General features: G+C 41.0%; 1 protein-coding gene and 1 pseudogene across 3 annotated transcripts in view; one reads left to right on the top strand and one right to left on the bottom strand.

The window, feature by feature from the left end:
* The window catches only part of Apoo (apolipoprotein O), a 53,065-nt gene that overhangs the window by 20,019 nt on the left and 8,271 nt on the right, over positions 1-24,775 (bottom strand). For both annotated transcript variants that reach the window (XM_031365047.1, XM_031365055.1), the window contains exons 2-5: positions 19,099-19,206; positions 13,967-14,092; positions 8,211-8,265; positions 2,960-3,055 (exon numbers count right to left, since the gene is read on the bottom strand). In XM_031365047.1, coding sequence (XP_031220907.1) covers positions 2,960-3,055; positions 8,211-8,265; positions 13,967-14,092; positions 19,099-19,206 — 385 coding nt within the window. The remainder of the gene's footprint in view (positions 1-2,959; positions 3,056-8,210; positions 8,266-13,966; positions 14,093-19,098; positions 19,207-24,775) is intronic.
* LOC116090794 lies at positions 14,338-17,805 on the top strand (annotated as a pseudogene). Its single transcript, XR_004118822.1, has 2 exons — positions 14,338-14,342; positions 14,677-17,805. The product of XR_004118822.1 is annotated as an MAP kinase-activated protein kinase 2-like (transcript).

Genomic DNA, 24,775 nt, shown 5'->3' with positions numbered 1-24,775 from the left:
AGGGAGGGAGGAAGGAACCCCACCAGCAACATCCTCCATCCCCACCAACAAACACATAAGGCTAAGGGAAACCTATTTTTGATCTCTAATGGATTTGCCTCCTCTGGTAATTTCATATATATAGAATCATATAAAGTATGATTCTTTGTGACTAACTTCCTTCGCTCAACAAATATTTCAATATAGCCATCATTAGTTAATAAAGGCATTGTAGCCTAAGTTGGACTATAGGTATATAACCCCTCTGCCTTTTTTTGTATTTTATTTGTGTTACTTTTTTTTTCACTTTGTTTTGCTTTTGGAGATAATCTCACTACATAGCCCAGACTAGTCTTAAACTTGTGACTTTTCTGTCTCTGCTTCCTACGTGGTATAACTTACATTTTTTAAAGCAAACTGACCACCTTCCTATTTAAATACAAATGACAATTGCTGCTTTCCCCCCCTTCCTGAGATTTCATTAAAACAACAGTTAGAGAATAAAATACAGATCAGAAACGCTATAAGGAAGAGAAAAAGTGCAGAGGGGTCACTGGCAGATAAGAAGTCATCCAGGCTGGGGATGTAGGCCAATAGTGGATTGCTGCTTAGCTTAAGGAAAGCCCTGGTTTCATCCCCGCACCACAAAAAAAGTGTCAACTGTTAGGAATATAGCAGTTAGTAGAGCATTTGCCTGGTGTCCGAGGTCCCAGGTGGTTCCCCAGTACCACACAGATCACACATACACGCATACACACACATACACACACACACACACACACATCATTGTTAGTGTCTAAGAGTAAAGACCTCCTCCATATAGTCAGCTCCCATGTGGCTTACACTAACGTAGAACCTGCCTACCTTATGTAGAATAAGCCACATTTATACAGAGTTCTTACTAGCATTTCAATTGCCTCACTTTGAAACATGACTTGACAACCAACAATAAGCAGGCAGTGAAGGAGAGCCTGCAATATAAAAAGGAACACCCAGGGAACAAGACCTCATGGAAATGACCAGAGGAAAACATTCATAAAGAATGAAATAAAACAAGCAAGGAAACATAAGACACACTACAATCACTTAGAACGAACTCGATTAACTAAAAGCATTTAAGAAAGAGAAAGAAAGCAAATCCTCAAAGAAAAAGCAGATATATATATAACTCTTGAGCTAAAGAAGGCACACCACCAATTGTCCCACTAAAGGCTAAAAACATCACCACTATATAGAAATTCAGAGCACTGAAGATCCTCAAATTTCCCAAGAATTAAAAAGGGGGAAGGGAGCAACAAGCATCCAGACTGACTATCCACTCTGCCATCTGCAATGCCAGATGCTAGCTTGGATGAAAAAGAACTCTAAGCTATCTAAACTGTCAGAAGGAAAAACAGACATAAAAGGTCTTAGAAAGGTCTCTCTCACATAACGCTTTTTAAAAAGCAATGTAAGCATGTACTTCAACAACATGGCTGAATATGGCAAGGAAAAGGTGATGTAAAAGCCCAGGAAATGGGGCTCAGTAGTGAGCACAAAAAGTCCATGACAACAATTGGGTTAGAATCTCAGAGCAGGATACAGAGTGGAACTTGGAGGAAAGTGGACTCCATCCAACAAACAGTCTGGAGAAAAGAAGTGAAAACTAAGTGGGAAAGGGTGCAGGAGTTTATTCCTCAGGTAGACCAAAGCTTCCACCAGGACAGTGTCCCCTCCTGACTCTAAATAACCTAATGCACAAAGAGGGAAGAGTTAAAAAATTAGAGCAATTCATATAAAACTATGGTCTCTTTTGTGGTGGTCAGATTACAGGGTTCTTTCCTGGGTTATTTCTAGTTTGAATTTTGTTTGTTCTGTTTGAGAGACTCTCACTCTGTAGGCCAGGCCATCCTGGAACTCACTATGTGACCCAGATTGGTCTTAAGACAGTCTTCATGTGCCTCAGACTCTTGAATTATCAGACTAAGCTTCTAATCAAAATTTTTGTAATATCTGCATTTTATCCCCATAAACCTTTATTTTACAACTAGTAAAAGTACAAGTAGATCATAAAAATAATTTCCTCATAGTGAAGCCTTTTATTGCCATTATTATTTTGTGATATAACAGTAGAATAAAGTAATATTTTCTGGTGCTTGAGCTTGAGCCCAAGGCCTCAAGCATAAAAGGATTCTGCCACTGAGCTATATTCCCAGCCCCTGCAGAGATACTTACTAGGTACTTTAAATGTTAAGCATTTTTAAATAACTGAAGGTGTGATACCTGAAGAAGTTAGTTAATAAGCTAGTAAATCACTGTGTTACTTACTGTGATTAATAGCCTGATCATAACAGGCTTTTTTTTTTTTTTTTGAGTTTTGGGGTTTGGTTTTTGTTGTTCTTATTGTTGTTGTTTTGGGGTTTTTGTTGTTGTTGTTGTTGTTTGGTTGGTTTGGTTTCTTTTTCTTTCTTTTGTTTTGTTTTGTTTTTTTGGTTTTGGTTTTGGTTTGGTTGGTTGGTTGGGTTTTGGGGGTGGGGAGTGTTGAGACAGGGTTTTTCTATGTGACAGACCTCTGGCTGTCCTGGACTCACTTTGTAGACCAGGCTGGCCTCAAACTCAGAGGTCCACCTGCCTCTGCCTCCACCCCCAGAGTGCTGGGATTAATGGCATGTGCCACCACACCTGGCAACAGTGAAACATTTTACAGTTTGTCAGGTGTGAAAGAATCTGAACAGAAGTTTATTCTTTCTGTATCACAGAGCAATATTTGAACAAGTAAATGTGCTTATTAAGTATAACTAATTCTCTTTTCTTACCAAGAGTATAAATTTCTATATATGCTTAAAGTAAAATATAATTGCACATGAATCATATGTTAAGAAGCCCACATTCAGGAACCAACTTATCAAAAACTATTAAATATGGATAAAGAGCCAAGCATATATCTTATCTCTCCCATATAAACTGACTCTAGAGGGGAACCCTAAAAAATTGCACCTACCTCTAGCAAAAAGGAGTCCAACAAAACCAGCAAAACCAATAACACCGAGTCTTGGGAAAAATCCAGGAGGCGCATTTTGAAGATAGTTATAGTTGTCTACAATGAAATAAGATTGGGAAATAACTCCATAAATTGCTCATTAAAACCAAAAGTAAAAGTCTCATACATAACTAGAACCAAATATTCCAAAGCAGTACCAAATGTTCCCCAATCACAAATTCTTTGCTTCCTGTTAATACATATTTGAGTTTTTTGTTTGTTTTAAGTCTGGTTTCATTTAGTATAGAGTGATCTTGAACTCATGATCACTCACTTCCCATGTGCTGGAATTACAGGTGTGTATCACCAAACCTAGTTCACACTTTTTAAAGACAATCTTGCTGTGTGGCCCAGGCTGAATTTAAACTTGCTTTGTATCCCAGACAGGCCTGGAACTCACAATCCTGCTTCACCTTGAGTGATGGAATACACACCACCATCAACTGTGACAATATGATTCTTCGAAAAACATTCTTTCAGGAACCAAACACATTCAACTCAGAAAAGCAAGTGTCCTTTGCCATCTGAACTTTTTATTTGAACTAAAGAGCAATATATTTGGATAATGAAGGAAACTTGTAGTATAAATTTGTGCTGGCTAGGGTTTTGTCAACTTGACACAAGCAGGGTCATCTGGGAAGAGGAAGCTCAACTGAGTAAATGCCTCCATCAGATTCGCTTGTAGGCAGGTCTTGAGGGCATTTTCTTGTTAATGGCTGATGACATGACGTGGGAGGGCTCATGCCATTCGGGGTGGAGCTACCTATGGGAGGGTGGTCCTGAATGCTAGACCTGGAATGAAAGACTTAGGAACACTCAGCCCTAACTGGGATGTCTCTATCAAATCCCCCATCTCAGAGCTCAGGGAACTCCACCAAAGGGGAACGAAAGAGCCAGAGGAGATGGAGGACTCCAAGAAAACAAAGCCCTCTAAATCAACATGAATTAAGTTCATATGAACTCACAAAGACTGAGGCAGCATGCATAGGGCCTGGAAGGGTCTGCACCAGGTCCTCAGCATAAATACTATGGCTTCCAGTTCAGTGTTCTTAATGAGATTCCTGAGTGCACAAACAAGTGGGTCTCTAATTCTTGTGCCTTCTCTTGGGCTTTTTTCCTTCTGTTGGTTTCTCTTGTCAATTTCCAATGTGTTAGTTTTTATTTTATCTTATATTTTAATATTATCCTATTTGTTTTCTAATGACAGACATAAAGGGGGTGAATCTGGATGAGAAGGGAGGTGGGGAGGAACTAGGAGGAATAGAGGGAGGGAAAACTGTAATCAGGGTATATTATGTGAAAAAAATCTATTTCCAACGAAAGAAAAAATAAAATAAAATTGCATTAGTGTTAGAAAAAGAAAAGAAATCAGGCTAAGCAAGCAATGGGGAACAAGCCAGTAAGGAGCACTCCTCCACAGCCTCTGCTTCAGTTCCTCCCCTGACTTCCCTCCATGATGGGTTATAAACTGTAAGCTGGAATAAACCCTATCCTCCCCACATTGCTTTCATCATGGTGCCTTATCACAACAATAAAAAGCAAAGTAGAACAAAGTTGATGCTAGAAATAAATAGCCATTCTTGCTGATCATAGAATTTAATAATTTAAAAATAAATACATCAGTGAGCCTACTCAGGAAACAAATAATACAACACATGACCTTATTTGCCATGCCTAAGCATGTCTTTAGACTTGGATTTACATGGTATCTTCTTTCCTCTCTTCTCTATAGAGTCAGATGCACAGCAGATTGGAACCTCCTCAGGCACTGTCTCCTCAGGAAAGCGCATCCTAATGCATCACTGCCTCCTTCTCTAAGTTACCATCAGAAGGTATTTTCTGTACCACCCTTGTTATCTCACCCTAAGGTATTTTATCATTCATGCATGTGTTTTCTGCCTCCCCACACAGAATATATGTTCTCTCGTGGTTGATTGCTTAGACTTATATCCTTCTCTTGGTGATAACAGTAGACACTTATTCAACAGATCTTTGTTAAGAACACCACCAGGAACAACAATATGAACTAACTAGCACCCCCAGAGCTCCCAGGGACTAAACCGTCAACCAAAGAGTACACATGGTGGGACTAATGGCTCCAGCAGCATATGTATAGCTGAGGATGGCCTAATCGGTCATCAATGGGAGGAGAAGTTCTTGGTCCTGTGAAGGTTCTGTGCCCCAGTGTAGGGGAATGCCAGTGCCAGGAAGTGGGAGAGGGTGGGTTGGTGAGCAGGGGGAGAGGAAAGGAAATAGGGTTTTTTTTTTTTTTGAAGGGGAAACCAGGAAAGGAGAGAACATTTGAAATGTAAATAAAGAAAACATCTAATAAAAAAATAAAAATTAAAAAAGAACACCACTAGGTACAATGACACATATGTATGAAGTTGTCATGGTGAAACCCATTACTTTGTATGCTAAGCTTAAAAATTAATAAAACTGAATACTGCAAAGGGTTGATTAATACCAGATGAGGTAATAAGTGACTTGAAGCTAGGTCATGACTTAGAAAGCCTTCATTCTCTCTCAACTTATCCTTAGCCTTCCCTATGTTTACAATTCTTCCTGGGACAGCCTGAGTCCTGCCTCTAAGCACTGATCACATTGTGCTGGTTTGTTATGCAGAATCCCACCCCAACATTCTAACTAACACTGCTACCATGGCTAACACTGCTCCTTGAAAATTCACCTTTAGAAATCCTTCCCTGTGGGGCTGGCGAGATGGCTCAGCAGGTAAGAGCACTGACTACTCTCCAGAAGGTCCTGAGTTCGGATCCCAGCAGCCAAATGGTGGCTCACAACCATCAGTAATGAGATCTGACGCCCTCTTCTGGCGAGTCTAAAGACAGCTACAGTGAATTACGATGGAGCGAGTGGGGCTGGCAGAAGGTCTTGAGTTCAATTCCCAGAAGCCACACACGTGATAGCTCATGGCCATCTGTACAGCTATAGTATACGCATACACATAAAATAAAATAAAATAAATCTTTAAAAAAAAAGAAAGAAATCCTTCCCTACTCTGTCTCCTCAGTCTCTTCCTAACCTATCCACTTGCTCTCAACCTTGTAACTCTCTCTGTATTTGGAGCAATATTAAATGATTTATCATGTGTATCTCAGTAATTGTGACTACTATCATTTTTCTTGTGGATGTGGGGCTTACTGTTTTAAGACAGCGTATTGCTATGTAGTTCAGGCTGGCTTCAATTCTATTATCCTCCTGCCTTAGTGTCCTGAGTAGGACACTACTCAATCCATCTCAATGCTTGGTTTTGACCCCTATTTTAATCAACCTTGATCATCAATGCCTGACATGATGGTGACTTAACAAATGCACTCTGAACTGAATGTTAACAAATAAGAGTCACTAGTTTCATCCCCCTGTAATGTCAGACACATGCCAATTTTCCTTTTCCTGGTAATCATTTTAAACATTACTATAGGGTTTGTGTGATATCAGTATTAATTCCCATCTGGTCTTTTGTTTAGTTTGACTTTAACCAGCTTTTACTTTTTATCCTTTTCTCGGGGTCATTTGAGGCAAATTTCAGACATGCACAAAGAGCACTTGACAGGAAGATACCCAGAAGAGTTTGGTGAGCTGAGCCAAAGGGAGCAAATCATACAGAAATGGGAAAGACGTGTTTTAAGATCACACTTGAAGCCAAAGCCTCGATTCATTCCTTATCTGTGACTGCTGGAAAACAGACTCACATTCTTGATAGAATGGAATGCTTCTTCTTAAGAATCTTTGTAATAACACTGTGTTCAGGAGAAAAGACAAATATCTCAAATAATGCCTGCTGCCACTAATTAGTGGGAAATGGCAGGTTAACAGTGAGGGGAACTCCTCACTTACATATTATGATAATTTGAATAAAATGGGCCCCATAAGCCCATAGGAAATTAGGAGGTGTGGCTTTGTTGGAATAGTGTGGCTTTGTTGGAGGAGGTGCATCATTAGGGGGTGAGCTTTGAAGTTGCAGAAGCGAAAGCTACACCCATTGTGATATTTACTTCCTGCTGCCTCTAGATTTGGGTGTAGAACACTGATCTCCTTCTCCAGCATGTGTGCCTGCATGCCATCATGCTTCTCACTATGATGATACTGGGCTGAACCTCTGAACCTGTAAGACAGCCCCAACTAAATGTTGTCCTTTATAAGAGTTGCCTTGGCCATGGTGTCCCTTGGACAGCAATGGAAAACCTAACTAGGAGACAATTATTCTACCATAAGAGCAAACCCTTGGAAAAGCAAGACTTTAAATGTGCTGAGATGTCCTAAAGAGAATGAAGTATTTGTCAATATCTCTACTATTTTAATAGTTCCTAGCTGAAATTAGACAAAGCAGAGGCTATAAGCTCAGTTTATGAGTGCATGGGATAAGTGGCCCATAAGTGAGACACAACCAAGGACAATAAAATTGAAAAATGTAAGAACACTACAATTATGTGCTTTTCCAGGAATACCAACTGAATTCCTTCCTACATCTAGAATTAACAGACCTTTTTAAAAAAGTTTTGTTGTTGTTGTTGTTGTTGTTGTTGTTGTTTTTGAGGCTACATAGAGATCTCTCTATGTAGTTCTGGCTGTCCTGGATGTCACTGTGTAGAAAAGGTGCCCTTGAACTGGCAGAGATCCATTATTGTCATCTCCCTCCTAAGTGCTAGAATTAAAGGCGTGTGCCACCATACCTGGCCTGTGCAACATCCATTAATAGTAGCTAACAAATTAGTATGATTCAAAAAATCTGGTGAGGAGTAAGCACATACAGTGCATTGTATTTTATTTTATTTTATTTTATTTTATTTTAGCACTAGACCTCACAGGTGCTAAGGAAACATTCTGCTACTGGGAATTATTTGAGATGTTTGTCTTTTTCCTCTTGAACACAGAGTTACTACAAAGACTCTTGAGAAGAAGCATTCCATTCTGCTACTGGGAACTACATCCCCAGCCCTGAAGGTTTTTAATTCCAGGGTATGAGTACTTGCTAGCCCAATAATCCTAATAATGTTGCAGAGATTCATGAAATAACACTCTTCTGAAACATAATTCAAACACAGATCATCTTCCAGAAAACATCTAGATAGCTCTAAATTTGTCCATACAGTGTCAAAGACTCTGATCTCCAGAGCCTATTCCTAAAAAGCCAGTACAATAGTTCAATAGGATGAAGTAATTGATTATGCCTAATTAAAACTCAACTTACCTATTCCCCACTGGACAAAGTGATCCACCTTGGGTTTAGTATGGGAGTATATTTCCTACGAAGATAAAAAGAAATGGAATGAGTAGGGCTTACTGGATAAATTATCATTATTAACCCTTTTGGGTGCTAGGGATAAATCTAGGGCAGGTTAAGCATAAACACTACCATTAAGCTATACCTCCAGCTCTTAAAGTTTTTAAACAAAGGGATCTATGTTCAGTTTTATTGCATTTTCCCTCTTTTTTAGGTCCCTTTCACTACAATAACCTGTTCATCAGAATGCTTTATTTACTATTGCCACAGGAAGCAAAGATTCCAAGTAGAATGGGGTTTTGAAAACCTAATCTTTTCACTTTTAAGACTGAAGGAAATAAGAAGAAAATCGATGGCTGGAGAAATAGCTGAGTTGTTAAGAGTACACATTGTTCTTGCAGAGGACAAGAGTTCAATTCCCAACACCTATGTCAAGTGGCTTATAACTGCCTGTAACTCAAATTCCAGGAGGATGCAATGCCTCTGTACCTTGCAGGCACCTGAAGTCAGGGGCACATACACACACACACACACACACACACACACACACACACACGCATGCACGCACGCATGTACCAAAATAAATCCAAAAAGAGACAGAAAATTGATAGTCTTGATAATCAGAGATGATCCTTTCCCCTATAAGCTTAGTAACACTATCTTCCAAATTAAGTCTACTTTATTTATGATTTGCCATGATTTTAGAGCCTATATTTGGAAAATGCTCTTTTGAAGCAGCAGTGAGCACCTTTACTGAAACCAAAAAGTCAATAACTCAATTTTAAAGAGATATCCCAATCCTATAGTAAATGAAGTTATCAACATTCTCTTAATACAATGGCTTTGAGGGACTAGAGAAGTACCTCAGTGTCAAAGTGCCTGCCTAGAATGAGTAAGGAACTGATCTCCATCCCTAGCTCTGGCAAGCATATATAAGAATATATAAGTTCCCACCTCCAAACAAAATAAAAGTGCAAGCAATGAAATGATTATACATGGGGCTGAAGCAATGGCTCCCCAGTTAAGAGCACTGGCTGTCCTTGCTGACAACCTGAGTTTGATTCTGAGGACCTGCATGGTAGCTCACCACCATCTTTAACTATAGTCCCAGAGAATCTGAGACTCTCACCTACATGGTGCACAGACATACATGCAAGCAAAACACCCACACACATAAAATAAACAAATAAAATTTTAAAATGGCTTAGCTAACAAAAAAAAAAAAAAACCCTCAAGAACTCTACAGTAAAGTCGGAAGGAAATACAATAATATCAAAAGGTATCAGAACTACCCACCACTTAGAAAAGGATTGCTTTATAAATTTAAGTCCAAATCAGAACAAGTTATCCACATACTTCTAAATGGGTTTGTATAACAAATGTTGAATGTGGGCATAAAGAACTTATATGTCTTCATTAAAATCAACTTATTTTCTTTTTCATGTTGGCTACACCTTTTTTCCATCTATAAGAAAAAAACAGAAGGCTGGAGATAAGGTTCAAATGTTAAAACTGCTTGTGATCGCTCTTCCAGCATGTTGCAGAATTTTAGCAGAGCGTGAATTGGAAGTGATAACACCAAGGCTCCGAAGTAGCTGTTTGTGAGTGACTGGTATCTGAGATTTTATGGGGTTGTCAGATTTTAAAATATTCTCAGAGCCTTTGCATAACTTAGACTCAAGACATGCCTGGCAAACCAGGAAGTCTCCTATGGCTGAGAAATGCTTAGGTGATGAGTCTTTCAAGACAACCCTTAGAAGAGGTTTTGGTACATGGAAAATGACTTGCTAAAAGTACCTTTTGTGTAACAATAAAAACAGCTTCTAGTAAGCTGACAGTATCAATTCTTGAGAGGCTGAACCCCCTGCTGCTTGAAAAGCCTATATTGATCCTGCAGCAAAACCCAGAACAACAGCACTCTTGTCTCCATATCCTGGCCTACAATTCCAGAAGACCCCTGCTCTGCCAGAGCCCAAGCCAGTACTAGGAACCCCAGAAGCCAAGCTGGAACCTGAAACCCCAGCAGCCATACCAGTATCCATAACCCCAGAGGTCACGCCAGTTCCCAGAACCCCAGAAGCAACGCTGGCACCCCAAATCCCAAAAGTCACACAGGTCACCAAAACCCCAGCAAAGATACTCTACTAGCCCTGAAAACTCTTTGGTCATAAGAGCCCCAGCCTACTCAGGCCAGAAGACCAGAACGAAAACAGAAATCAAGGGGAAAAAATCCAAATATCTATCCAACAAAGATAAACTCAGAAACCAGTACCCAAACCTGTAATTATCCCAAACCCACATGACTTAGAGGACAGTGTAAGAACACAACAGGAGCCAGGGTAATATGGCAAAGCAGAGCCTAGCTGTCCTGCTACAACATCCTTTACGATAGCCACAAATAATATAAATATTTTGGTGTAAACAAGCAAGTAAAAGTCCTGTATGACAAGAACTTCAAATTTTTGAAGAAAGGAACTAGACAAGGTATCAGAAGATGGAAAGATCTCCCTTGGATTGGTAAAATTAACAGTGAAAATAGCTATCTTACCAAAAGCAATCTAGAGTAAATGCAATCTCCACCAAAATTCCAACACAGTCTTTCAAATTTTGAAAGAACAATACTCAACTTCATATGGAAAAACAAAAACCCCAGAATAAATAAAATAATCCTGTACAATAAAAGAACTCCTAGAGTATCACCATCCCTGATTTCAAGCTCTATTACAGACCTATAGTAATAAAACCCATATGGTATTAGCATAAGACCAGACAGACTGATCAATCCAATCCAATCAAATTGAAGACCAGCATGTAAATTCACACACCCAGGGACACCTCATTTTTGACAAAGAATCCAAAATTATACAATGGAAAAAGGAAAGCATCTTCAACAAATGGTGCTGAATCTAACTAGATTCAAGTATATAGAAGAATGCCAATGAACTATATTTATCTGCACAAAACTCAAATCCAAGTGGATCAAAGACTTCAACATAAAACTGGATACACTAAATCTAATAGAAGAGAAGATGAAGAATAATAGACTTGAATGCACTGGCACAAGAAATAACTTCTTGAACAGAAACACTAAAAAGTACAGGCACTAGGATCAACAATTAATTAATGGGACTTCATGAAACTCAAAAGCTTCAGTCAGGCAAAGGACACTGCCAATAGGACAAAACAGCAGCCTGTTACAGAATGGGAAAAGATTTTCACCAACTCCACATCTGACAGAGGGCTAATATCTAAAATATATAACTGTCTTCTAAGAGGCTTCCTCTAACAAATGATGGGAGCAGATCGAGAGACCCACAGCCAAACATTAGGCGAAAGTTGGGGACAGAGGGGGAATAAGGATTGTAGGAGTCAGAGGGGTCAAGACACCACAAGAAAACCCACAGAATCAACTAAACTGGGCTCATAGGGGCTCACAGAAACTGAACTGACAATCAGGGAGTCTGCATGGGACTGACCTAGGACTTCTGCATATATGTTTCAGCTGTGTAGCTTAGTGTTCTGTAGGACTCTTAACAGTGGGAGCAGGGGCTGTCTCTGACTCTTTTCCCTGCCTTTGGGACCCTTTTCTCCTTATCCAGCCTTGATATGAGGGGAAGTACCTAATGTTATTGTAACTTGTTATGCCATGCTTGGTTAATATCCCTGGGAGGCCTGCCCTTTTCTGAAGAGAAACAGAAGTGGCACGGATAGGCGGTGGGAGGGGGAAGTGAGGAGAGGAAGGTGGGGAACTGCGGTCAGAATGTAATATATGAGAGAAGAATACATAAAAATTTTTTAAAAAGAGAGAATGCTTGTAGTGGAGTCATGAAACCTGGAGTTCAGACCCCTTTTTCTTTTTGAGACAGCGTTTCCTTATGTAGTTCAGGCAGGGTTCAACCATGCAGTAGCCCTCATGTTTCAATATCTTTAGTGCTGGGGTCACGGGCATATGCCACCATAACCAGCTGACAAAAATACTTGTCTTACAGAACAAACAGGCTGGGGTGCAGCCCAATGGTAAAGTGTGTGTATAATGTGCTTATACCATTGATAGAGCTTGTGTGCTTTTTTTACTTCCTCAATTGGTAAACAGAAAAGTTCAACAACAGTATAATCGATGAAATTTAAATTTTTACAAAAAGTCTTGGCTGAAAATTGAATTTACAGATCTCAATTAAAATAAGCCTGGTCATCTTATTATCCACATCTATATATTATTTTCTTTATTTTTCCTTCCTTTTCAAAATCATGAGCAAGTACAGCAAATATGTACCAAAGCCTATAAAAGCATTCTACAGACTGCAAACTTTGGTTTCAGATGTTTAAAATCAGAACACTTTCAGTTGCACAACAACAAATGCCTGGAATCTAAAACATGCACGATGACAGAAGTCAATCTATACCTGCAGTAGTCCCTGGAGTAGAAAGTTCGGTATTCAAACATGTGATTCTACCCGATTACAGCATCTACTTTCCTATTGCAGTACCCATATACTCTATAGTCATGCCTGGAAATTTGCTTGGTTGGTTTTTCTTGCTTTGCTTCTCTATATAGCCTAGCTGTCCTGGAACTATACAGACCAGGTCAGTTTCAGAACTCGCAGAAATCTGTCTGTCTCTGCCTCCAGAGTACTGGGATTAAAGGTATGCTCCATCACATCTGGGTAGTCTCACCTGTATGAGTACCCATGATCTGAAATGTATAGGAACAGATGTTTGTTAGGTTTCAGAGGGTTTTTTGGCTTTTTGAGCTTTTTGGATTTATAGCTTGGATGTCCCTAGTATAAAAGTCCAAATCCAAAATAACCTTAAATTAGTGATGCTCAGACTGTAGTGATTTGTAGAGTTTTTAGAGGGAGAGAAAAATCACATTTTTCTGTATGTGCGTACATGATAAGCATGTACAGGTATGTGTATGTACAGATTTGTATTGCTTGTGTGTGACTGCAGGTCTGGGTACAGATATTCTCTCAGAAGACATCCTGTTTATTAAGATGGAATCTCTCACTAGGACCTGGGTCTTGCTGATTTTAGGCTAAGGTAGGCCAGTGCGCTCCAAAACTCTACCAATCTCTGTTACCCCAATGCTGCAAGTATATGCCACGATGCCTACCTTTTTTGGGTGCTAAGGACTGAACTCAGGTCCTCACGGAACAACTGAGTTATTGCCCCAGCAATAACAGCACAATTTTGACATACATGTTTATGTTTTTATTCATTTCCTTCCATTGGTGTCCCATGTTTTCCCTGATATACACAACAGCTTTATAATGCCAACCAACAAGGTAATTATTAGCCCTCCACTCTCTGGCCAAGGTACCACAACTCTTCTGATGAGAGCTAACTTTCCCTTCCTGCCACCAGGATGCCAGACTTGATTGCCCTTGCTCTCCGGGTAGCATTAAGGAACACTTATAAGTTAGACACTCTTATCTTTGAATCCTTCTTGCACCTTTTTCTAAACACATGAAGTCAGGGCTGGGCATGATAGCTTATATCTGTAATTCCAGCACCTACACTAGTCAATGAGGCAGGAAGATTGTCAGTCAGTCTGAGGACAGTCTAGGCTATGTAGGGAATTCCATGCCAGAGTAAGCTCCTAGGGAGGAAGGGAGGAAGGGAGGGAAGAATTCTAGAAGGGAGGAAGGAAAGAAACAAACAATAAAAAATTAAAACATACACCCAATACAGACTTTTCATTATTAACTCTTAAGTAGATGTACCTGAAACACACTTGTATATGGCTCACAATGATGTCGGAGTTGTGAGATGTTTTCTTCAAGTTGACTCCTTGGCTCCTCCACATATTTATATTTAGGTTGACCCTCAGGAACTGAGTAGAGTGAAAGCTACACATATTAAAACAAAAAGAAAAGCATATACCATGAGATCATGTAACATATGATCAGTTTTGTAGGTTAATAGCTCTATAATAATTTATAAATTGCAGTTGCCCTAAGGGTTGCCTGCAACCTCTAACTTCATATCAGATGATCTTTGTATCTTACTTCCTCAATAAGGGCAAGGCCAAGAGGGCAGGACTGCAAGGTCCTCTGTCTTCTCCTTATCTATTCTACTGTTTTGTCTTAGTAGTATGGGGTATTACACCTAGGCCCTTGAGCATGCAAGGCAAACCCTCTATCACTTTACAGAAGTGATATCTTACCTTAAAACTTAAAGTGGAAAAAAATTCTACTATTCTAATGAGTGAAAGGAGGAGTTTGGTGGGGGGTTGTATTTGCGGAGAGGGTATATGTTGTGGCATATGTGTGGCAATCTGAGGACAACTTACAAGAGTCAGTTTTCTCCTACCGTATGGGTCCTAGGGATCAAACTAAGTCATCAGGCTTGGCAGCAAGTGCCTTTATCCACTGAGCCATTTTACCAACCCATGGATTTTGTTTTGCTTTTTTTGTTGTTGTTGTTGTTGTAGTGGTGGTGGTTTTTTAGAAAAAAAGCTGAGGGACCCCCGCCGTCCTACGTCTCACGTCTCCGGGGAAGGAAGGAGGGAGCAGGGCTGGTGGGTGCCTGCGGCGCACAGCGGGACCCACGGGCCCCGCGACCCGCCGAGACTGGAGCAGGGCTGGGGCAGGGCAGCCGGCTCCAGCCCGGAGCAAACTTCGCTGCCGGGCGGGGCTTGGCGGGGACTAGGGCCCAAGCAGGAGGAGGCGGCCACGGCCCCGGCCCCGCCCCAGCGCGCGAGTCGCCGAGCACCACACTGTCGGGCTCTCCAGGCCAGAGACTCTGCCAGCGCCATTCCCCAGCCACCGCTGCCGCCGTTCCCCCAGTTCCACGTCAAGTCGGGCCTGCAGATCCGAAAGAACACCATCACCGACAACTACAAGGTCACCAGCCAAGTGCTTGGCCTGGGCATCAACGGCAAGGTGCTGAGGATCTTCGACAAGAGGACCCAGCAGAAATTCGCCCTCAAGATGCTCCAGGACTGCTCGAAGGCACGCAGAGAGGTGGAGCTGCACTGGAGGGCTTCCCAGTGCTCACACATTGTGCACATCGTGGACGTCTATGAGAACCTGTATGCTGGGAGGAAGTGCCTGCTAGTTGTTATGGAGTGTCTCGATGGTGGAGAGCTCGAGGAGACTGAGGAGACCAGGCATTCACAGAAAGAGAAGCGTCAGAGATCATGAAGAGCATCTGCGAGGCCATCCAGTACTTGCACTCTATCAACATTGCTCATCGGGATGTCAAGCCTGAGAACCTCGTATATACTTCCAAAAGGCCCAATACCATTCTGAAACTCACTGATTTTGGCTTTGCCAAGGAAACCACCAGTCACAACTCTTTGACCACTCCATGTTATATACACCATAATATGTGGCTCCGGAAGTCCTGGGCCCAGAGAAGTATGACAAGTCTTGTGACATGTGGTCCTTGGGTGTCATCATGTATATTTTGCTGTGTGGGTATCCCCACTTCTATTCCAATCATGGCCTTGCCATCTCTCCGGGGATGAAGACTCGTATTCGAATGGGCCAGTATGAATTTCCTAACCCGGAATGGTCAGAAGTATCAGAAGAAGTGAAGATGCTTATCCGGAATCTGCTAAAAACAGAGCCTACCCAGAGAATGACCATCACAGAATTCATGAACCACCCCTGGATCATGCAATCTACGAAGGTCCCTCAGACTCCACTGCATACCACCCGTGTCCTGAAGGAGGACAAGGAACGATGGGAGGATGTCAAGGAGGAGATGACCAGTGCCTTGGCCACGATGCGTGTTGACTATGAGCAGATCAAGATAAAGAAGATAGAAGACACATCCAACCCTCAGCTTCTCAAGAGGAGGAAGAAAGCTCGTGCTGTGGAGGAAGTGGCCCTTGCCCACTGAGCCGCTGTCTCCCACCCCACTGGAGGACAAGCAATAACTCTACATGAATATATTTTTTAGACAAAAAGACACAAGTTGCCCACTTGGGCTGCGTGATGCCCAGAAATGCCTCCGGCTTTATTCTGGCCTTGGCTCTGGCTTCTCCAGAGATAGGGGCTGGAGGATGTGTGAGGGGGTGAGGTGCTCCTGAGCCCGTGCTCCTTTTGCATCTTATCTGTAATTTGGCGTAGTGTTTATGGAACCTGTCTTTTTGTCCTTTTCCCCACTCCTCATTCCTTCCCCAGGTCCTTTCCCATCTACAAAGGCTGAGGCTTACCCAAGGGTGTTGTGAAAGTTGTTACAGGGAATGTCCCTAGGTTGCCCCATCTGTCTCCCCTGGCCTCCCACTGTAACATGGAGTCCCCACTGGCTCTAGAATCTGGAAGCTTCAGGGAGAAGGGAGCAGAGTGGCAGGAGGTGCCACTTGCCTTCCACCGAAGCCCTTAGACATCACTGGTGTGTACAACAGAGCATGCGTGTGTATGCCTGGGTCCATGCCAGCGACTGGGTATTGGAGGGTCTAGGGAAGGCAGGACTACACGGACTCCTCCTTGAACTGAGCCTGCCTAAATGCCTAGGTAGCTTGTCTAGATCTAGAGCCAGGTAATCGTGGCCTCGGTGTTAGCTGGGCAGGGGAAGGCAGTGAGGGGTATGTGGACACTGGCAGCCATCAGGAGGACTGGGTCCCCTCAGGACCCATTTCCCTGCTGGTCCCAGATCCCCGAGGCACTGATCCACTGAGTAGCCTCCGCTTGCCCTTCTTGCCATGATTAACCCACTTTTTCTCTGAAAATTTTAGCCATTTCTCAATGGGCTGTCCACTCCCACAGGTGACCCTGGGAAGGTTATATGCCTGGAAAGGCGGTTGCATTTCATGCATCTCCCCTGATCTCTGGGGTACCTGCCAACCTCCCTTTGGCAAGGGCAGGACCACATGTGGTCTTCCTGAATTTCCACCACGTGGTTTGGTGGGTGGGACAGTCTTCGCACCAAAGATGTCTTGACTCTGTCCCTGCCCACTAGCCACCTCACCCTCTGACTGTTCATCCTGGGTGGGGGCTCCCCAGGATTGAGGAGGCGCAGGTGGGGAAGAGTCTTTGTGCCATGGTCTCCCATACCCCTCCTGCACAGGGCAGGAGGGGTGTCTCCCTCAGGGGTTGGTAGAAGAGGGGCTCTTAGGCATCTCTCGGCCTGGGGCAGGGCCCAGGTGTCTACAGCTCCTCCCATGTCTTTGATGGTTGTGTTCAACACTCAGACTGTTGTAAACTGTTGTTTTGTATGAGCAAAATTGTCTTTACTAAACAAATTTAATAGTTAAAAAAAAAAAGAAAAAAGAAAAAACGCTGAGAGAACTGAAGAATAACCGGTTACATGGCAAATATCAGGCTGCTATGGATCAAAGCAGGCAAGGAAATTCACTGCCCACCTAGAAAAGAGCCTTCTCAGTAGCCACCACTAGCCACCTCTTCCCCCTTAACAGTACTACTATTTTAAGGCCTGAGAGGAAAGAAAAGAGAAGCTAACTAGCTTTATATAAACACTGTTCAAGTAACTTTGCCTGGCTACTGGGGACATCAGTACATCCCTTTATTCCAAGGTAACAGACATCAAATAAAATAAAAATTCCAAATAATTACTGGGAAATACAGACAATAAAGAATATAAACAATGCAGAGAAGATATGTATTTCATTGATCTAGTATATACTAAATATTTAGTTAAGCATCTCTAATCTTGCCAAGAACCAGAAAGAATTTAAGCCTTTAAATTCTTTGAAAGAAAAAAAAAAGTGAGTATTTTAGATAAGCAGTCCAGAATCAGGCAGGCCATGCTAAAAGGTGAGTCACACAGAGACACACACTAGACAATGTGCAGAGAGTGAGAGCTTTTGGAACACTCAACCCTAAATGGGATGTCTTCACCAAATCACTCCCCTCACGGATAAGGGAGCTATACAGAGGAGGAGCACTATAAGAACCAGAGGGAGTTGAGGACTCTAAGAAAATCGTGTCCTCCAGACACAACAGGACTGAAGCACATATGAACTCAACATACTCGGGGCCTGTACAGGTTTAAGCTAGACAGGGCCTCAGTGCTCAGAGAAGGAAGTAGACACAGACTCCTATCCCTAATCAGGATGCTAACTCCAAATGACAACCTCTTGCAAAGGAAAAACTAGTTTTCACCAATGAAGTCTCACTGGGTTTATTAAACACACTTAGGAGCAGTCCTCATGCCCAGTAGTAGGTGGTCAATACAAAACATACTTAATGGTATTTTTGTAGACTTTATATCTCATATTGTTTGTTTTGCATTTTTTGTCTTACCAGTCTTCAGTTTGTATATTATGTTTTCAGATTTTGTTTTTAGAGAGAGAAAGAGAGAGAGAGAGAGAGAGAGAGAGAGAGAGAGAGAGAGAGAGAGAGAGAATATGTGTGTGTGTGTGGTTTTCATGGTTTTTCTTTTTCTTATGGTTTGGGTTTTTTCTTTGCCTATTTGTTTTCTAGAGAGAGAAACAGAAATGTGAAATTGGGAAGATAGAAAGGATCTGGGAGGAGTTGGGGGAAGGACAACCATGATCAGAATATATTGCATGAAAACAATTAATAGAAAATAACTACTTACTAGGAAAGTGACTTGTGCCTACAATCCACTGGGATATAGCAAGCTCTCCACTAAAAACAAAATCTATGAGCTATTCCTTAATTATATCCTTAACTACGTTCCACTATCCTCTGTGGAAAAATCAGAGTCTACCAATTTCCCACAGAGAAAACTACCAGAAAATATATGTCTTCTTTTTAAATATTTTCTAAGTGTGCCAAGGAAATACATTACTATCTAGTATCTCAAAGAGTAAAAAAAAAATAAAACTACAAATCTTTTATCATCTTGATATACAATTTATAAAAACTCTCCCTAACTAAGTCAGATGTTTATAATGTGCCATTTCGTATCAGCACGTTACCTCATCGATCTTCATGTAACTTTTGTGAGGTGAGTCCTTTTTGGGTGCTGCATAGACTCTGAAGGTGAGCAGGCTCAGGCTGGCTGGCCCCACAGATCTCTGAATTACCTGAAATACAAAGGCAGTCATCAATCTTTTCTCCATGTGACAAATCAGGTACATACAATATAAGCAGGCCCATAACCTCAGCCACTCACAGAAAGAAAAGCTTACTGCCCTTACTTTGAAGTAAATGCATTTTGAAATCCTGGGGATATCAAAACATAAGCATATATATTGTGGAAGAGTTCAAATTTAAAGACTTTACCTTAATTTCCCAAAGATAAAAGTTACAAAGCCTTCAATTGAAAAGTTGAAAGATACAGCTAAACAAATTGATACCAATTTATATATGATATATATCTCTAAAAACTGTCTGTGAAAATGCAGCCAGCCTGGTCTACAGAATGAGTTTCAGAACAGCCAGGGCTGCTACTTAGTGAAACCCTGTCTCAAGAAACAAAAAACAAACAAACAATAAGAAGCCCCAAGATCATCTTAAGCACTGCCCTCAATCCTTTTGGTCACTATGCTCTGGTAATTGTGCCTATTAAATGATCTCACTTCTCCTTACTTTTCTTTATCCCCTACTAGTCCTTCCTTGCACCCTCATTTCTTTCCCAGATAGTTTCTAACAGCAAACTAATTGGTTGCCTAGCCCACTACAGATTCAAAGCACCACATGAAAAACAATGATCTATCAAAATTATAACCCTGATTAGATTCTTTCTATTCTTACTTGAGGTTCCCCCCCCCCGAGGACTTTTATATAAACCAAAGATTTACTATAACCTGCTACAACCACTTTCTCTAACCTCACTGACTCTGGGCACGAAACATGGACTTTCTGTTTTTCTCCCATGCTGTTTTCCAGCTACCTGGGTTTATGTTCACTGATTCCTATGATCATTTTGTCTTTTTCCACAGGGACTGCCTTTCTAAAAGCAGAGGGGATTGGTGCTTTGACTTTACTTTTTAATCTATGTATTTATGCCCATCAAGCTCTCCCTAGCAGGTTAAAATCCCTCTCAAAATGAAGTGTGTCTTATTCCTATTTCTATTGCTATAGCTGTGCCTAGCACCAAAAGAAATGCTTGGCAACTGCTCATGCACTGCCTGTTATAATGAGACACCAGGAATAGAAGAGAGGACAGTGAAGGATGATATTTTATCTAGGTAGCCACATTTTAGAATCATAGAAATTATAGTATAAAGACTTGCTATAACTATAAAACAAAACACTAAGCCACTTGGTAACACAAATCCTTACTCCAAGAACTGAGCTGCTTAAAATTCTCAGACTAAGAATTCCAATATATTGGCTTATCAGAGATTTTAAATATAGGTAGTTAAGATCCAAACTGAGGCAGAATTCTTGAGTTACAAAGTCAGCTCTAAGCTATAGAGTGAGATCAAGGCTCTTCAGCTCCAGTCACGAGAGTGGTTTCCTGGAAGTTAGCCAAGATAATAAATCTGGCAAGGTCAAAACATTAGATCACAGAAACTAAATTGTTTTTGCCGTTCTGCAAATTAAAGAGTACTGCCCAGGATTCTGCAGCTTGGGAACCACATTTCTTTCACAGTTAAATTGCTTTAAAAAATCAAATGGAAAATTCAAGTTAGTTAAAATGCTTCCAAATCCCTAAGTCCCTGACAACTTGCCTTTTAACTCTATGGAGTGAGTATCCCGTGGACAGTCTCTTCTATTTTTAAGTAGAAGGCCTGTGCTGGCAGGTTTTGTGTCAACTTGACACAGGTTACGGTCATTTGAGAAATGGAAATGTCAACTAAGAAAATGTCTCCATAAAATCAGGCTGCAAATAAACTTACAGGGCACTTTCTCAATAAGTGGTTACTGTGGGAGGGCCCAGCCTATTGTAGGTAGTGCGACCCCTGGGCTCTACAAGAAAGCACAGAGTAAGCTATGGAGAGGAAGCCCATAAGCAGCAGTCTTTCATGGCCTCAGCATCAGCTCCTGTCTCCAGGTTCCTGCCCTGTTTGAGTTCCTGTCCTGACTTCTTCAATGATGAACAGTGATGTGGACTAATATTTTCAGCATAACAATTATAACCCTAAGACAAGGCCTTTTGTGTATTCTTCCAGAAGTAGCTACCTTTCATTTTACTAGGCTTTCCATATAAATTATGTAGCTCTATCCTTTTCAATAAAAGACCTTTTGTATGCCTTATAAACACAAGAGGTTTCAGAATCACCCAAGGACTATTTTAAAAGCATAAATTCTGGGCTGACGAGATGGCTCAGCGAGTAAGGGCACTGACTGCTCTTCCGAAGGTCCTGAGTTCAGATCCCAGCAACTACATGGTGGCTCACAACCACCCGTAATGAGATCTGATGCCCTCTTCTGGTGCGTCTGAAGACAGCTACAGTATATTTCACCAGAGAGAGCAGGGCCAGTGCGAGCCGGGCTGGAGCTAGCGGGGCCGGAGCTCACGACCATCTATACAGCTAACATAAAAAGAACCCTAAGACAAGGCCTTATTTATCACACACATAAAAATAAATAAATAAATAAATCTTTAAAAAAAAACATTTAAAAGCATAAATTCCAGCACCTTCTCCTAAAGAGTCTGACTTGGTAAATCTAAAGGAACCCAAGAACTTATTTCCACCATCAGGCAAGTTTCAAAAATCACTATTCCACAGGAAGATGCTTAGGGAACAGATACTGAACATACTAAGCTAGTATGAATAATCAAGTTCACTTTTTGTTTTTGTTTTTGTTTTTGTTTTTTTGTTTTGTTTTTTCAAGACAGGGTTTCTCTGTGTAGCCCTGGCTGTCCTAGAACTCACTCTGTAGACCAGGCTGGCCTCGAACTCAGAAATCCACCTGCCTCTGCCTCCCAAGTGCTGGGATTAAAGGCATGCACAACCACTGCCCGGCAAGTTCATTTAGGGATGGCATTCTGTAGTATAAATTAGTCATGCTGTTGTTTATGTTTTGGACAATTTTCATTTAAAGGACACTGAAGATTGTCCAAAACATAAACAACAGCATGAAAATGAAAATTGTCCAAAATATAAATAAAAGCATGACTAATTTATACTCCAGAAAACCATCCCTAAGTCAAGGTACACTAATATTCTCCTCTTCCTTCTCCCCCTTTTCTAGGGGAGGAGTCCTAGGAATTAAACGCAGAGGCTCTTGCATGCTGGTTAACTGCTCTATACCACTTGAGCTACATACTGAGCCCTGACACTCCACTTTTAATGCTCAACTACTACCATAACCATCTACCTCTACAAGCCTTCTACATCTATAAGCCTTCTACCTCCCTCCATGAACTATTCTGATTTTGTTTTTTTAAAGATTTATTTTAGGGGGTTAACAGGTACTTATGAGTCCACTGATATGGGTTCTGGAAACTAAACTTACTTACTTACTTACTTACTTTTTTCTTTGTTCTACTCTTTTCTTTTTAACAATTTCTGAAGTTTTGTTTTATGGTGGTGGTGGTGGTGGTAGTACTGATACTAGAATCCAGGCCCTCAGGCATGCTAGGCAAGCTCGCTACCACTAAGCTACAACCTAGACTACAATTTTACTTTTTGAAGCAGGGTCTTATGTAGCCCAGCCTGGCTTGGACTTGATATTTAGCCAGAGGTGACCCTAAACTTCTGACCCTCATCTCCACCTCCTAGGGTTGGGGTTACATGTGAGGGCTACCATGTCCAGTTATATGAACCAGGGGCTTTATACATAACAGGCAAAACACTCTACCAACTGAATTATATTCACAGTCCCTAAATTTATTTTAAAATAAACAGTAATCACAAAAGTATATATTATCTTTTACTGAGCAAAGTCACCCAACAGTATGATATTTACAGTCAGTATTATTGGTAATGGCCTCTGTAAAGAGCAATAACAAAAAAAAAAATCCAAAGTTTTAAAACATTAGGATAATTTTTTTGAACACGCCACAATCTTTGCAACTATATCCAGAGGATATATGGGATCCCATTTAACAGCCGCTACTTTTACAATATATTAAAAATACTTTCAATCAAGTCCTTTTTAATCAAGGTCAGATAGAATTTCAACTATAACCAAATCAAAGTAATTTGATGGCAAAAATTATATGAAGAAATCTATAATGCTTTATTTTTATTTTTCAAGTGGCTCCCTACCTGGCCCAAATGGGCCTTGAGTTTTCCATCCTCCTGCCTCCATATCCTGGGTGCTGAGATTATGAGTGTGTACCACCATACCTGGCTCTAATGCTGTAATTATTTCACTCTAGCTATTAGATCACTAAGCTGTCATATAGCCTGTACATTAAAGTATATGGCTCTTTCCAAAGTCATATAAAATCATTTTAAATCCCTGTGAAAATGTTACTTGAATATTTTTAAAGTAAATGACATTCAAAATTAGATAGTCCTATAGTTACAAGAGATATAGCCATAATTCCCCCCCAAAATGTTATACTAATTCTGTGATCGTTTGTCTTTTCTCCAATAGTTTCCATTCTGGAAGCATTTATTCATTTGAAATAGAACATTCCTCTGCTGAGAGTGTAATGTGGTAGGGTTACATGCCTGGTATACTTCACAACCCTGAATTCCATTTTTAGCACCACACACTCTAAAGTGTTTCCTTTTGACTCCTCAGTTAAGAGGTAAAAATCTAAAATGAAGGAGTTAAAGAGATGGCTCCATGGCTAAGAGCATTGGATGTCCTTCCAGAGGAGCCAAGTTTCATTCCTAGCACCCACATGGCAGCTTAGAGTTGTCTTTAACTACACTTTCAGGGGTTCTAATGGTCTCTTCTGGCTTCTATGGGCACCAGGCACACAGACAGTACACAGACATGCAAGCAGGCAAAACACTCATGTGAAATAGGTTTTTTTAAAAAAGTCTATGAAAACTAACCACAGTTTCAAACGTATGTTTGTTCTAAACAACTAACATAAAACCAAAAGATAAGATATGTGCAATTTTTATGGCAAAACAAACTGATGAAAACAACCAACAATTTGGTCCAAATAACTCTACATTCGTGTCCATAAGAACATATTACTAATAATTTCTTATAAACTGAATTTAAAGAGGAAAACATTTCAAATTCTAGAAACATCAAAACAGACTACCTTACCCTAAACAGGCACTCAAATCTCCATGTTACTGACAGAAGCTCCCCAGCTCTGTATACAAATAGCCAAATGTCCTACCACTAAGCTACATTACACCTCTAGCCCTCCCTAGCTTTCTTTCTAGGCATAGTGACACCTGACTATAATCCTACCATTTGGGAGGTGAAAACAGGAAACTCAAGAGTTCAAAGCCAGAAGCTGAAGAGACAGCTCAGTGGCTAAGAGCACTTGCTGCTCTTGTAGACGACCTGGGTTCAGTTTCTAACGCCATATAATAGCTCACAACCATCTGTAGCTCCAGTCCCAGAGAATTCAGCACCCTCTTCTGACCTCTACAAGCACTAAGTACCCACATGGTGCACCCACATACATGCAGGGAAGACACTCATAAACATAAATTAAAATAAATAAATCTAAGAAAAAAAAATTGTTTTAAGAGTTCAAGAACAGGCGGGGCAGTGGAGGTGCACACCTTTAATCCCAGCACTTGGGAGGCAGAGGCAGGCGGATTTCTGAGTTCGAGG

The sequence above is a fragment of the Mastomys coucha genome, chromosome X (assembly GCF_008632895.1).
Source record: "Mastomys coucha isolate ucsf_1 chromosome X, UCSF_Mcou_1, whole genome shotgun sequence".
NCBI lineage: Eukaryota > Metazoa > Chordata > Mammalia > Rodentia > Muridae > Mastomys > Mastomys coucha.
This window is presented reverse-complemented; position numbering and strand designations above follow the sequence as displayed.